At 59.6% G+C, this 14,688-nt stretch overlaps 1 protein-coding gene and 2 long non-coding RNA genes across 3 annotated transcripts; all 3 read left to right on the top strand.

The window, feature by feature from the left end:
• Nucleotides 1-276: 276 nt before the first annotated feature.
• Nucleotides 277-3,353, top strand: LOC119112336 (partitioning defective 3 homolog). Its single transcript, XM_037236471.1, has 4 exons — nt 277-492; nt 779-929; nt 1,962-2,133; nt 3,323-3,353. The coding sequence occupies exons 1-4, from the start codon at nt 481-483 to the stop codon at nt 3,351-3,353; spliced, it is 366 nt and encodes a 121-aa protein (XP_037092366.1). The 5' UTR covers nt 277-480.
• A 2,913-nt stretch (nt 3,354-6,266) lies between these two features.
• On the top strand, nt 6,267-8,135 carry LOC119111768 (uncharacterized). The gene is made up of 3 exons (XR_005095609.1): nt 6,267-6,355; nt 7,065-7,202; nt 8,023-8,135. It is a non-coding gene; the product is annotated as an uncharacterized LOC119111768 (long non-coding RNA).
• Nucleotides 8,136-8,589: 454 nt separating this feature from the next.
• LOC119112585 (uncharacterized) lies at nt 8,590-10,989 on the top strand. Its single transcript, XR_005095751.1, has 3 exons — nt 8,590-8,623; nt 9,233-9,338; nt 9,723-10,989. It is a non-coding gene; the product is annotated as an uncharacterized LOC119112585 (long non-coding RNA).
• The last annotated feature ends 3,699 nt before the right edge of the window (nt 10,990-14,688 follow it).

Genomic DNA, 14,688 nt, shown 5'->3' on the forward strand with positions numbered 1-14,688 from the left:
TCGACAATGAAGGTCTTAGCGGCCTGAGCCTTCCTGCTCCAAAGCATTGCTTTTCGTTGTTCTTAAAAGCTAGTTAGAGAGCTAAAAAAAAAATGTAATTTTTTGCAAAACGATATTATGAATATGTTTCTCGTAGTTCCTGATATTGCGTAAGATAGAACATTTTTGACAGAACATCAAGAGCTGGGCCATTTCGGTCAGCACTATTTCCAACACCGCTGACAGTGGTTGCTAGGATACGCATAAACGAGAAAAATATGCGCGTCGCGGCGCGCCGCTGTGCTGACAGGCGAGCTGACCGCGGTGTTGCCCTTTTGGCTTTTAGCCTTTAGCTATTGAACACCCGAGCCCTTAGTTATAAAATTCACTATTTTAGACAAAAATAAATGCACTAGACTAAAAGTTAAGGGTGTTGAGTGCGACTGTTTTACTGGCTCCAGCCTCAGCACGAAGTCCTCCAGTCTTGAGTCGCTGCAGGCCATGGCGCACGAGGTAAGCCGGCGTTGGGCGGCGCTCTGCGGGACAGCCGTGCAACGCTGGCGACTGGTGACAACGCACAGCGTGTCCGTGTTTTGTTGGCTAACTGTTGGAATACGCAACCCGTTTGCATGCCCGAGAACCGAATTATGTTGTGGAGGCGACCGATGGTGGTGCGTGGGGGAGGGTCGAGCTTGTTGAGCCATTCGTCCCAGCACGTGCGTAAAGCCGAGCACATGGGGCGTGGCGCCTGGCGCTGGCCTCTCGCCGTGCGCCTGCTGACGCGGCCCGCGGCGGGCAGGTGTCGCTGGTGGAGGACAGCGAGTGGCCGTTGGCGCACGGCGCCGCCGCCCAGGCCGTGCGCGGCCGCGGCCGCAACGAGGGCTTTCGCGCCGCTGTCGACCGCAGCTACGAGGCGCCGCTGACCAACGTGCGGGACCGCGTGGGGACTCGTGAGTGGTCGCCACGGGCCGGCCGCGCTCGGCGATGGGCGCTCAGTGGGCGGCGCCGGTGGGACAGGCGTCAGTGGACGCTGCTGCCGGCCGGCCGTCGGCGGGTGGACAGAGACAGGGAAATGGGACATACTGGAGACGGCGGCATACTGTTGCGGCTGAGCAGCTGTGCGACCTGGCGCCATTGTGACCAGGCTGCAGCTAGTTGCTTTTTTGATGCGATTTACACCCCAGTGATGCAGTATCCATCGGTATGAGCTGAGAATGCGTGCGTCCTCTCCCTCAAGTCGTTCCGTGTTAAATCCCAGGCATAATTTTCACGCCTCGCATGGTTGTATGTTATTTTCGTCTGGTATGTTTCTATGCTATGCTTTGCATCGTTGGTCAGGAAAATTTGTTAAAAAGAATATTAACTGTTTCACTCTTTGCATGTCACAACATTATCTTGTGTGCTTTTGAGGGCCAATTTGTTGATATTTGTCGGGCGTATTTATGCATGCGAATGCATTAGTAGTTGCACCCGCATGGTCGTTGTGCGTTCCATCGCCCAAGATCACAGTAAATTTTACGCGTTTGGAAGACAATCGACGTGAAATTTACACGTCGCCACCAGCAAGCGGCCAAAAGGAGCGTGACGACGCGCAATCTTCGTGACATCACTTACAGTTCACGGAACCTGTCTTAATGGGAGGGGCCCTGAGGCCGCGGTCGTGCCTTGTACTCCATCAAGTGACCTGTTCTTCACCCGGTTCGTGTCGTCTCTGCCTTGGCTGTCGTGATACGGCGGTGGGCTGTCTTCCGTACCTGTCGCTGTCGCGTTTGGGTGCCGCGTGGTGGCCGGCGCGGCGGTGGCGAGGCGACCGTTCGTCTCCCGCGGCGTCTCTCGGCCGTCACGGCGACACCCAGCGTCGGCCGCGCCCTGGGGCGAGCCCGCTGTCGGTGGAGGCCGCTCTCCGCGCCGCTGGTGGCCGGCCGCCGCCGCCGCTGACCGCCCTCCGTCTCTCCCTCCTTGCACGCCTCGGACGCCTGCAGTGCCGCTGGCAGCTGACGCCGAATTTGTCACCTATCTTGCGGACGAGGGGGCGGTGCCGGGCTTCGGCCGCGACCGAGCCGCCCGCCAGAGCTCAATGAGCTCAGGTACTGCCGACGCCAAGAAGGCGAAGCGACGCTCCGGCCTGCTGAAGAGACTCGGCAGTATGTTCAGGTGCGGGAGGCCGCCCAGCCCTGCGGGGGGGGGGGGGGGGCAGTCGAGTCCCGGGGCTAGCGGATAGTGTTGATGTCACATTATGTCCATCGAGGTGTGCCTCACAGTACTGGGTTGGGTGCTGAGTGACATCCTGCAGTCGATGCGCCCAAAACCCAACTTATCATCATCATTATCCACAGTGTGGGTCGCTGTGCAGCAACACCGTATCGGCTCGCCTGATCGTGCTCATTATGACGCGCCCCCGTTCGTCCTGTCGGTATGTCGGGCCCCGTGTTAAGCGGCCCGCGCGTGGCCAGGTTCGGCCGGCGCCGCAAGAGCGGTGAGGCGGCGGACGCGGCGCTGCGCCGGACGCCCGACGAGCCGCGCCAGCAGCAACAAGAGCTCAACAGGATTGCGGCCTGGCGCCGAGCCGAGGACATGCAGCGGCGCATCCAGCAGCAGTACCAGCGGCTGGTGCAGCAACAGCAGCAGCAGCAGCAGCAGCAGCAGCAGCAGCAGCAGCAGCAGCAGCAGCAGCAGCGGCAGCAGCAGCAGCAGCAGCAGCAGCAGCAGCAGCAGCAGCAGCAGCAGCAGCGGCAGCAGCAGCACAGGCCGGTGAGTGGTGCGGTGTGCCCCACGGCCGGCGCCGGGCACGGCGAGCGAGTGTGCACCGCTGTTTAGATGCCCGCCAGTGACTGGTCGAACGCAGCTGACGGCATGGCCGCTGTGGCCGAGCGGACCGGCAGCTGTCTCTCGGATGGGGACTGTTGCGGCAGCGATATGCCGAGACAGGCGCACCTCTGTGTACGATGCAGTTCACATGCGTTGATGTCCGCGCGGACCTTGGATTGACGCTGATGGCTCAATGTCTTGGCGGGAAGCACTTCTTGTGAACAAGCATCAGCAGATTAAGTAGCTTGGACGAGTGGGAGACCGTGTAGCTGCTGTAGCTGCTTCGTGGCCCTGCGGTAGGCGTGCTCACTGCATGCCCTGTCTGAGCATATACCGCCACATATACCGCGACCCGACCCGACCTGACCCGACCTGGCCAGACGTGACCCGACGTGACCCGACCCGACCTGAACTGACCTGCCCGGACCTTACCTGGCCTGAATTGACCCAACCGGATCAAGCCCGACCCGACCTGACCTGCCCTCCTCGGACATGACCCGACCCGACCTGACCTGACCTGGCTGGACATGGCCAGACCCGACCCGATCCAACCAATCCTGACTTGACGTCATCCGAGCTGACTTGACCGGACATGGTCTGACCGGACCTGCCCTGGCCGAACATGAGTCGACCCGACCTGACCTGATCTGACATGGTCTGACCTGGCCGGACATGACCTTACCGGGCTTGCCGGCAGCCGTCACAGGGCCAGCCTGGAGGGCCGCTGCCGCCGACGGCGCAGGAGCGCGCGCCCAGCCGCACGGACCGCATGCAGCAGATGCGTGAGCAGCACCAGCGCCGCCATGCCAGCCGCCAGGGCGTGTACGTGACGGAGGCGGCCGAGGAGGCGGCAGAGCTCCGACTCGGCCAGGTAGGCAGGCTCCCGAGCGGCGGCTCCAGTTCGGCGCAGTGCGGGCACCGATCGCGGCACGCTGCGTGCGCAGCTTGCGGGCTTCTGCCCCGGCCATGGTGAAATGGCCGTGTCCTTGTGCTGCTCTTTCGGTCGGTACGCTTACAGCCCTGCAGAGGGGTTCATGTGGGGCATTGTTGGCTTGTGTGATGACTTATTATCTTCCTATTGCTGCTGTCCAACGTAAAAACATGCACGATTAGCATTTCTGGCGTCATTTGCTTCATTTGATTGTCTCAAGGAGCCCCTTAATGTCACCAAGCAAGCAGCTTGCCTTGGGTTATATGCAATTCAAAGCCAGATCAGGTCAACGAAATGAACGTACCCACACACTACCTGTAATGCTTTCCAGAGACGTAAACACGCGACCGATGCCTATCAGCCAATGCGACCGTAGTCGTGCTCTTGTGTTCGAAAACAACACGCTCATGTGCTTACATCCGCAGTTTGTCTTGCACGTGCGGGTAAGGGAGAGGTCTTGGAAGGGTTTGGCAGACGGGAAGTCCATATTGGCAATAGTTGTACACATCCACGATGTCGCATTGCCGTCTGTATTTTCGCTACATTTGGAGCTATAAGTCCACCATTGTGGATCCCCCGTATGGGGTGCTACGGGTCATTTTTTGGTGGCGCTCCCCTCCGCAGACTGTCTTGGAATGACTGAAGTGCAACGTGGAATGTTTAAACGCTAGGAAGGATATCGGCGTTTACGTCTATGAACATGCCGTGGTTACTAGCTCATTAAACGTTAGATGTTAGCTCGTCTGACGTTAAATAGTACTAGACGTTGGATGAATAGCACTACTACATTTTGGTTGCGTTTGACTGCGCATTTCCAGCTAGTGTTTGACCATCAATGATGACCACCTGCGAAGAGCGCCTAGTAATCACGATTCTAGATTTTTCTACATGTTGTCGATTTTCCTTCTGTGAACTGGGGAGGTGATGAACTCGTAGCACGCTGCTATGCTCTTGCGCCTTCTGCGGACGCCGGTGCGGCGTGCGGCCCGCAGTGGGCGGTGCGGCGTGCGGTGTGAGGGCGGCGCGCCGGACGGGCTGACGGCAGTGCGCCGGCCGGGCGTGGTTACAGGCGCACCCATCCAAGCCGGCCGCACCGCCGCCGCACCGCCCTCGCCTGCCGTCCCCTGCTTGCGGCTGGCCGCACGCCTGTGTCTGGGGTCGGGCGTGGGACGCCGTGCGGCTACGGGTTTTGCCTGATGATTGTTTGTCGCCATTCTCTTATTCGCCGGTGGTATGGGCTGACCCGCTGCCTGCACGTCGCCCTGCGACGCGTGGCGCGCGCTAACTCCTCAGCGGTCATCTCGTTTTGATGGCATTGGTGCTTGTTGGTGATAATTGTGTTCGCCTGCAAGATTAGTGTTTGATAGTTGTATTTTACCCAATACTTGTGTTTTTGTTCGCTGCTAATGTTCTGTTAGATGTTTGGCATTTTCCAAATACTTCCAGTTATAAACTAGCTCGTTTCTTGATTAGGCCTGCATTGCGTGCCAGGCTGCCACGGATTAATTTCCCTCAGCGCATGGAGCGGACAGGGGGCAGCAATGGTGGACCACCGAACCAGCGAGGCCACCCAAGCTGTCCACTGAAGCCACGGACCAATCCCAACGATCTGCCAGACCTACGAGGCCATCCTGACGTCTCATCAGATATACGAGCGTCTCCCAGCGGTCCGTCGGACCGGCGACGTAACCCCAGTGGTCCGTTAGATCACCGGGCGCACGCAAATGTCCCCCCAGATCCGAGAACGTACTTCAGCGGTCCCACAGGTCGGCAGACCTACCCAAACGGCCCCTCCAGAGACCCGCGGTTATACCCCAAAGGCCCCTCAGACCAACGGGCGTACTCCAATGGTTCCTCAGACCCACATGAGTACTCAAATGGTTCCTCAGACCCACATGCGTATTCCAACGGTCCCTCAGACCCTCGGGCGTACTCAAATCACCCCTCAGACCCACGGGCGTACTCCAACGGTCCCTCAGAATCACGAGTGTACACCAGTGGTGTCCCAGATCCGCGCGCCCCGAGGTGGGACCCACCCGACTCCCAGATTCCGAGACGTCGCTCCGACGCCCGTATCCCGGGAGGCCCATCCTGGCCCCGCTCGCTTCTCTCGGACCCGGGCGCGTCCGGTGCCGTTGCGTCGGACCGGCGCGGGCTCGGCCGGACCAGCCGGCGCCCGCCCAGCCCCGGCGGCCGGTCCGCAGGCGCGCCGCAGCCGCGCACCCGCAGCGGCGGCGCGGCGGCGTTCGACCCACGCCGCCGCAGCCCGGGCCCCGCCAGCGCGGCGACCGCGCGGCGCGACCTGTGTAACCCATACGAGCCGATGCTGCGGCCCGGAAGCCGAGCAGGGCTGGTGGTGGCCCCCGGCCTCGGCCCCGGCCCCGGCCCCGGCCCCGGCCCCGGCCCCGGCCCCGGCCCCGGCCTCGGCCCCGGCCCCGGCCCCGGCCCCGGCCCCGGCCCCGGCTCCGGCTCCGGCTCCGGCTCCGGCTCCGGCTCCGGCCCCGGCCCCGGCCCCGGCCCCGGCCCCGGCCCCGGCCCCAGCCCCAGCCCCAGCCCCAGCCCCGGCTCCGGCTCCGACCACGACCACCAGCACTTCGGACACTACGCCAACTACGAGCAGACTCAGCACCACCTGCGGTGAGCGGCCAGGACGCCGCGCACGGCTCTCTGGCACTGGAAGATCCCGTCCCATCGCCCACCTGATATGAGTCGCTGGGCCTGTCATAGAAGGGACACTGAGCCGCCTCTGTGTTATTGGCTTTGAAGTTTTTCCGGGTGGCATGTTTCCTGTAATTACAGGATCCATTTTGTTAAACAAGTATTCGGGCACGAAACTGCTACAGGATGATAGGAGTTGCAGTATCCAGTAAGAAATGATAATGGTCATGCATATTCCACGCGACATTTTAGGTTAACCAGTGCCGAAACATGCTTTAATGGCATTAGTATTTTCAAGCAGAGGCTTCCCACAGCATTCCGATCGGTTGGAATTTAAAATTTATGAAAGCGGCGGTAAGTGATCGAATTTTATTCGAACTTATGACTGGACCGAACATGCCGGGGAATTCAATGCATAAAAGTTTTACCCCTAGGTCGCGTATTGGGGGTAACGTGTCGTGCCACACAGCCGCTTTAAACAACCGATTTTTTAACCTGCGCCGACAGATGGTTTAGCATACTGTGCCTACTGGGCCTTTTTACGTTGCAAAGTAGGGATGTGCCTAGTGTTCGTTCCCCTATGTGTCGCACGCACGACCCGCGGTGACAGCGGTGACGGGCTCGCGTAAGCCGACACGACGCCTAATCCAGCACGACCTGTTCACCGGTGTTCGGTCTTGGTTTCCAGCGAGGAACGCCTAAGGGGCGCCGCTCTGGTCAGTCGACTGGAGGAAAAGTTCTGGGACGAGGCCAGGTGTGGGGCGGTAGCATCCGGACACACGTTTGTCGGCCCGCCGAGGGTCTGTTTTGTCCAAGCGCCACCGAGGTGAGGGGTTCATTTCGGTCGCGTTTGTCTAGCTCTGTTCTTGCCACATTTTGACGCCTGGTCTCCGTGGGCCCGAATGAGCACGCCTCCCCCGGCCCCCGTGCGAGCGCGAGCGCGACGTTGTCCTCGTGCTGTTCGCATCATCTGCTCATAAGGCAGGTGCGCATGATGGGCTCACGGAAGCCATTGGCAGTCGTAGCGCTTGCCTGTTGTCCTCAGCCAGAGTCGCTCGCCTGTCGCACTCAGCCAGAGTCGCTTGCCTGTCGTACTCAGCCAGAGTCGCTTGCCTGTCGTACTCGGCCAGAGTCGCTTGCCTGTCGTACTCGGCCAGAGTCGCTTGCATGTGGTCATTGGCGTGCATACAAGGAAGTGTAATGGCCCCCTCGCTGGCTGGTGAGTTCAATGCATGTCCCCTGGCGAAAGGCCTACGCCGCGGTGATCGTGCCCAGACCGTTTGTGTCGTTGCGTCCGACTCGTGTCGGATGGTCTGGGGCATGCCTGTCCCGTTCGTGATCATCGCGATAATTGGTGACAGGATATATCGATGGTTGTCTTTCCAATGTCTGAGATTTGTCAAGTGTGCGACATTTCAGCCACGCAAATGGCACGTCCGGCTCCAGAGACACTGCGCGTGCAGGTGGTAATGCCTTCATAACTCCGGTCCCTTCAGCCGATTGATTCATCCCTCAGCACCGTCGCACCCTGATCCTACCTCCAGCACGGGCGGCCAGCTGGCGGCACCAGGTGTACTTGCCAGAGCTGATCGCCAGCATCTGTGCAGTGTCGCGTCCCTGCTTCTAACTTCAGCTGTGACCGCCAGGCGGCAGCACCAGGTGGGCCACTCGCAGCGCGGCCGGCGCGCCGAGCCGAGCGCCGCCGAATGGCCAATCAGCGACTACTACGAGTACGAGTCGGTGCGGGCGGTCCCGCGTGGCGGCGGCGGCAGCGGCGTGGTCGACCCGACGACGAACCACTCGCTGCCGCGCCACCACGAGAGGACGCGCTCCGGGCCGGCCACCGGCGACGGATCGGCCGGCGCCGGCCGAACACCAGGCCCGGCCACCGCATGCGACGGTGAGTGGGGGCGAGTGAGGTGCGGAGGTCAGTCTGGTGGTGTCGGGCGGAGGGCTGGTTGGTCGCCTAGTGCCGGCGGTCGGCCCGCTGGGGCCGGTGGAGCTGATGCCCGGCCGGCGCTGTAATTGGCCCGGTGACGGCGCCACGCTTGCCTGACCGGTGTGTAAGGTTACGCGTTACAGGTGTCCCGTGTCTCTGGCCGCAGCTGCGGCCGCGGCCGGCGCGCTGTCGGCACCACTCAGCCCGCCCCGGCGGAGACTGGCACCGGCGGCTGTCCACCACGGCCGGCCGGGCCCCGAGCGTCTGCGGCCGACAGCCAGCCACGCCGCCAGCAAAGGCAGCCGGGTGTGAGTCCTCATACGACGAGCAGAGGCGGTCGAGTCTGACCTCGACCCGCTGGGGCGGCGTGTCCGATCCCACTCCGGGGTCGCCGAGTTTCACTAGGATGGGGAAAGGATCAAAGGGTGGCGTCGCGGCTCTCTTGGGATTACTCCGCTACCCGATCTCCATCCGCCCCCCCCCCCCATCCCCGTCTCTCCGCCCGGTGTCACGCGGTGCTGCTGGGCTTGCGGAGCCAGGCCCGGAAGCCAGCATCTGGATGGCTTCGTCGACGGCGCGAGAACAATACATGAGATGAGCAGCCGGATGTTCGTCACCAGCCACCTGGCGTTGCGGCCTCACTCAGTACTGCGCTGCCAGGAACCCGCCCCAACACAACAGGCTTTGTCCACAGGCACCAGGTGCTAGTAATTCTCCAGTGCTATGCTATACACATCGTCTCGGACAGTCGGGGCATATACGTTAATACATATCTCGCCGCGCCATCTTTTGTCACGCCCCACTGGCCGGCCGCGTCAGCGGACCTGCCCGAGCGGCGGTCCCGGCGCGGTCCGCCGCGGAGGCTGCGCAGTTCGAGACCCGAGGCCGGTCCGTGACGCGGTCGCGCCCCGCCGCAGGGACGACGTGATGCTGGACTGTTGGAGTCTGGAGCCGGCCGAGCGGCCCTCGTTCGGCCGCCTGATGCAGCGGCTGGACGTGGTGCTGGCGGCGCTGGCGTCCATGGTACGGCCGCAACGCAGCACTCTCGGCACGGGGACACGGGAGCTCACAGTGTTGGAGCCTGGTGAGGCGGTGTTGCCAGGTGGCCAGGCGGCGCCGGCGGCGCGGGCGGCCGCAGCAGCGTCGCTGAAGATCGTGATTCTGGCTGGGCTGCCGGCCATTGTCGGTGGGATGGAACGCCGCGGGGAGATTCGGGTTCGGAGACAGGCTCTTACGAGGCACAGAGACGTCGCGTGCATCGGGAGACCGAGACGTGGCCAATGTCGCCGACTGCAGGCTCGCAGCAGTGGGGTGGCTCGTGTCGCAGCAATACCCCCGGCGTAGTGTCCGCGCTGACGGCGAGGGTGACCTGTCCGGCTTCATCGGCCGTCTGCCTGCCGCCCCCAGGAGTACGTGGCCATGGCCTCGCCCCAGCCGCACGTCAAGTACGCGAACGCGGTGGTGCCGTGTGCGTCGCCCTCCGCGTCGGCCTTGCCCTCGCCGCCGGACAGCTCAGACTGAGGGCGTCGACCGGGGGATCAGCGAGTCTGCAGGGACCTGGACTCGTGCCCTATGACGTCAGCGGACTTCCGTGACGTCCGTGTCAAAGAAGTGCTCAGGTTTGTTTTTAACAGTGTTCCTCACCGGACTTCCAGTGTTCCTCGCCGGGCTTTTAGTTGATCCTGATCCGGGCTTTTAGTTGACAGTGCGGCGCCTCGCTAGGACAGTGCGGCGCCTCGTTAGGACAGTGCGGCGCCTCGCTAGGACAGTGTGGTGTCTCGCTAGGACAGTGCGGCGCCTCGCTAGGACAGTGTGGTGTCTCGCTAGGACAGTGCGGCGCCTCACTAGGACAGTGTGACGCCTCGTTAGGACAGTGCGGCGCCTCGTTGGGAAGGACTGCGGTGTGGTATTTCTGCTTGGATTGAACAGGATGCAGCGTGGGTTGGCCTAAGCCGCTCAACTCATGTTTAAGGTCGTGGTTTTTCTTTGTTTGTTTTTACAAGCGGTCCGCACTGGTGTTTGAGTTCCTCTTGGTATGGGTGTTGGAGATCTCCGGTGTGGTGCCTCGCGAGGGTCGTCTCCCGAGGCCTGGGGTGTAGTGTTCCTGCTTTGATTTAACGGATTAGCGGATAGTGCAGGTTGGCGGAATAGCTCGTCTTTCATGTGAGGTAGTGCTTGTATAGTCCACACCCCTTCGAAGTTTGTGAGCGCATTTTCATTGTACGGGTACATGTGACGTACCAAGCAAAGCCTCTCGAAGCTTGTGAGTGCGCTCCTATTGTACGGGTACATGTGACAATGCGAAGCCAGAGCATGGTTAAGGTAGCCCATTAAGAAAACATTTTTATTTGAAGTGTTTTCGTTACGATTGTTTTGCGTAACGAAGTCAAGCTTGTCAAGCAAAATGTTTGGTTTGCTACAAGGTCATGACCTAGATGGTATCTGGAACAGTTTTAGTGGCGTAGTTGCTTTGACGGGTTTCATTGCAGTACAGACTCCTTGCGTTACGATCATATCAAGGACCGGGTATTTGTGGTGCAGCTGTGATGTTTCTGCTGTGATTTTTGCCGGCGCCTAAGTGCTTGGACTGCGGCGTACCTTGTGATTGAGGCGACTACGTAGTGAATGTGCATGCATTCACCTTCGCGTCATTTGAATATACAGTGAGCCATTACATCGAGTAACGTGAGTCAGCTCCTTTCGCTGCGATGGAATGGAAACAAAGAATGGTGAGAAACTATGGGAGATGCGGTCGGCGTGTCTTGGCGCTGCGGACGCCGGTCCGGAAGCTGGATCGTGTGGTCAGCCTCAGATGTGGAGAGCCCCAGTCCCGGAGATGGCAGGCCGGTGCGGAGCGACCACGAAGCTCGTTTTTGCATGTCATTCTTACTCCAGTGCGCGTTTGCCAAATGTGTTCGATGTTTTGGCGGTGACGAGTGCAACAAATGTGCGTAAAAAAGCGGAAGATTAGAAGAATAATTCTTTGCGAGTGCGGATTACTACGAATTGCGTAACTGCAGCGTCTGGACGAATTGCACGCTTCTCACATCATCTTTGGGCCTCGTAGGGGAATTTCGATATCTTTAAAAAACATTTTTGACAGGAGGTTTGATGTTAATAGCGCATATTTTAGTGTTTGATTTTGAAAAACGCGAAAAATGCTGAAATCTGATGGGACAAAGCAAATAAAAAAAACCAACAGTAGAAAGGCCAAGCAACACGATTTCAAAGTGGCAAAACGCTAAAGGTAAAGAAAAATGAATGAATGTCATGTCGTTGAGTAAAAAATGTTGAAGCTGGGGGATACAACTTGAAATAGGCTAAACGTGGAAGTTGGTTAAGTAACCATCACGATAAGGGTGAGAGAAAAAATGAAAATGAAGTAGAAGTCCATGGAACACACATCCAGAGGATCTAAGCAAAGCGTCAGCTGTACGAAAAGTCACGATGCTGTCAAATGAAGCCTGTCCTGGTCTTCGTGTGTCAATCTTTGAGCTGAACTAGAAAGTCCTTACCTGAGTTCAGGAGGCTCTTTTCTACGTAAAGCGGCCAATGTTATGGGCCAGAACGCCTTGATATGGACTAACTAGTTCCCGCTCTGGACGGGAGATCAGGTTTTGCGTTCGGGGTTTGCCGGCTCAGGAGAGCTATTTATGAATCGGAGGACCCCTGTGCTCTGGGCAGGTACACGTTGTTCTAACACTGCCAGTGTGCAAGATGCGGTGGCTCTGATACGCCGGGTACACGTGTCGCTGTGCTGGCTTCATTGTGGAGAGAGACAAGCGCTGAGGAGCCAGTTGGAGCGGGACATTCCTATCCGGCGCACATGGTCCAGCAACTTCGCCCGCGTGACACTGTACATGGGTAAACTGGTGACGAGACTGCAGACAAAAGGTCCCCTGCGGCCGGCACTCCTGCCTGGACGGACCAGACCATGCATTGTGCTTGGTCATCGTGCCATGACTCCGGCGCGCACTGCCATCTGCCGGCGCATGCCTTCCGGCGGCCGCAGGACTGCCTCAGCTGCGGGGCTTTCCCAATGGGCTGGCCGAGGCCGCAGGCGGCGCTGTTATTGCGCGGTCAGATGTCCGGGACCCATGGGGCAGTCCGGGACCTAGAGGGCAGTCCACGACCCAGGGGAGGCAGTGCAGGACCCAGGGAGCAGTCCAGGACCCAGGAGGCAGTCCGGGACCCAGAGGAGGCAGTCCGGGACCCAGGGGGCAGTTCGGGACTCAGGGGAGGCAGTCCGGGACCCAGGGGGCAGTTCGGGACTCAGGGGAGGCAGTCAGGGACCCAGGGAGCAGTCCGGGACCCAGGAGGCAGTCCGGGACCCAGAGGAGGCAGTCCGGGACCCAGGGGGCAGTTCGGGACTCAGGGGAGGCAGTCAGGGACCCAGGGAGCAGTCCGGGACCCAGGGGGCGGTCCGGGACCCAGGAGCCAGTCCGGGACCCAGGGAGCAGTCCGGGACCCAGGGGGCGGTCCGGGACCCAGGAGCCAGTCCGGGGCCCAGGGGGCAGTCCGGGACCCAGGGAGCAGTCCGGGACCCAGGGGCGAGGCTTTCCAGGAGGGAAGAGCGTACGCAGGTCCGCTGTGGCTCCACGGCCAGCTTACCGACCCACAAACTGGTCTGCTTCCGTGACCGACAGACAAAAGGCATCACAAAGGACGGCGATGGGAAGCTGCGCTTGATAATCTGAGCTCAGTCCGGCGGGAGCAGCCATTAAGTCATGTCTCACTTTTTCCATTTCAAAGTGCGGATCTGTGTTATTTCCTATTCTATGAAAGCGCACAAACTCGAGCACGTTCTAATTGCGGGGTATAGACATATAAGCCGGAAGCGAGCTCAGTTTACTTAATCCATCGATCTTTAAGGCACTGATACGGCATTGATACGTATTTTATGGCATAGACGGTGCCAACCAGTCTTTGTTTGTAGTCGGTGAACGCATATGACATGTCAAGATGGGTGCGTTTCAACTTCTGCTTAATGAAACCAGGCCCTGACGGGGGCGGATCTTTACCTTGGTTTTGGGTGGACAAACCGTTCACGTGGTGTGTCATTTCAAACACCTAGTGGCTCACAGCCACACCCCGACATGCTGAACTACACACACACACACACACACACACACACACACACACACACACACACACACACACACACACACACACCACCACCCACACACACACACACACACACACACACACACACCACACACACACACACACACACACACACACACACACACACACACACACACACACACACCACACCACACACACACACACACACAGCACGCACACACCACACACACACCACACACACACACACACACACACACACACACACACACACACACACACACACACACACACACACATATATATATATATATATATATATATATATATATATATATATATATATATATATATATACCCAACCCCAGGTGCCTTGGGCCCCGGTCGCCGTGTCGTGTGTGGAACAGCTGTGTGTGAAGAGCAGGACAATCTGTGACAGGTAGGCTGCGTGTGATTATGTCGTCAAGCGGAGGCTCGTGCCCCCTCTCGCCTAATGAGCGCCCCGACTTACCCAGTAAGCGCCCCCACTTACCCTGTGAGCGCCCCGACTAACCCAGTAAGCGCCCCCGACCTACCCAGTAAGCGCCCCGACTAACCCAGTAGGCGCTCCGACTCACCCAATGAACGCCCCGACTCATCCAGTAAGTGCCCCGACTCACCCAGTCAGCGTCGGTTGAGGAAGAGCTCGACGATGCCGGAGAGGAGGTTGGCGTAGACGCCGATGATGGAGCCCTTGTCGAAGAGGCTGGTGTAGGGCTGCGAGCGGCCAGCATGGCGGATCGTACCTGGCGACGCGCAGCACCAGGACGGCGTCAGGACAGCGCGCACCTTTGGAGTCGACGACTGGGACGCTCTGAAGTGACGGTGTGAGATGCCGGACATAGCTCGCTGACTGGTCGGTGCCAGGGATTGTAACAGTCGATGCCGATCGCATATCATGAAGCCACACGGGCAACATCGTGACTGTGCATGGCATAACGCTACGAGCAACCGAACTCGAAGACTGGACCCAATTGACGCGACTTGTGGATTTACGACGCACCCACCTACTGAGGCTACATGCACCGCCTGCTTCTCACCCTGGCAGCCCGGCATCAAATGCACCCTTAAACCTCAATCGCCAACAACACAACCCGAATGATTGAACAAACGTCATGGAGTGCGAACAAGCAGGAGGTATGGCATGAGCGACACACCACGCCTTCCTAATTCCCGACGCAATTACGTTAGAACAGTTTAGCGGGCCTGTGATTGAGACGTGCGTCAGTGAGCAGCGCGTAACCCGCACAGC

The sequence above is a fragment of the Pollicipes pollicipes genome, unplaced genomic scaffold (assembly GCF_011947565.3).
Source record: "Pollicipes pollicipes isolate AB1234 unplaced genomic scaffold, Ppol_2.1 Scaffold_7261;HRSCAF=8764_pilon_pilon_pilon, whole genome shotgun sequence".
NCBI classification, from domain to species: Eukaryota; Metazoa; Arthropoda; class Thecostraca; order Pollicipedomorpha; family Pollicipedidae; genus Pollicipes; species Pollicipes pollicipes.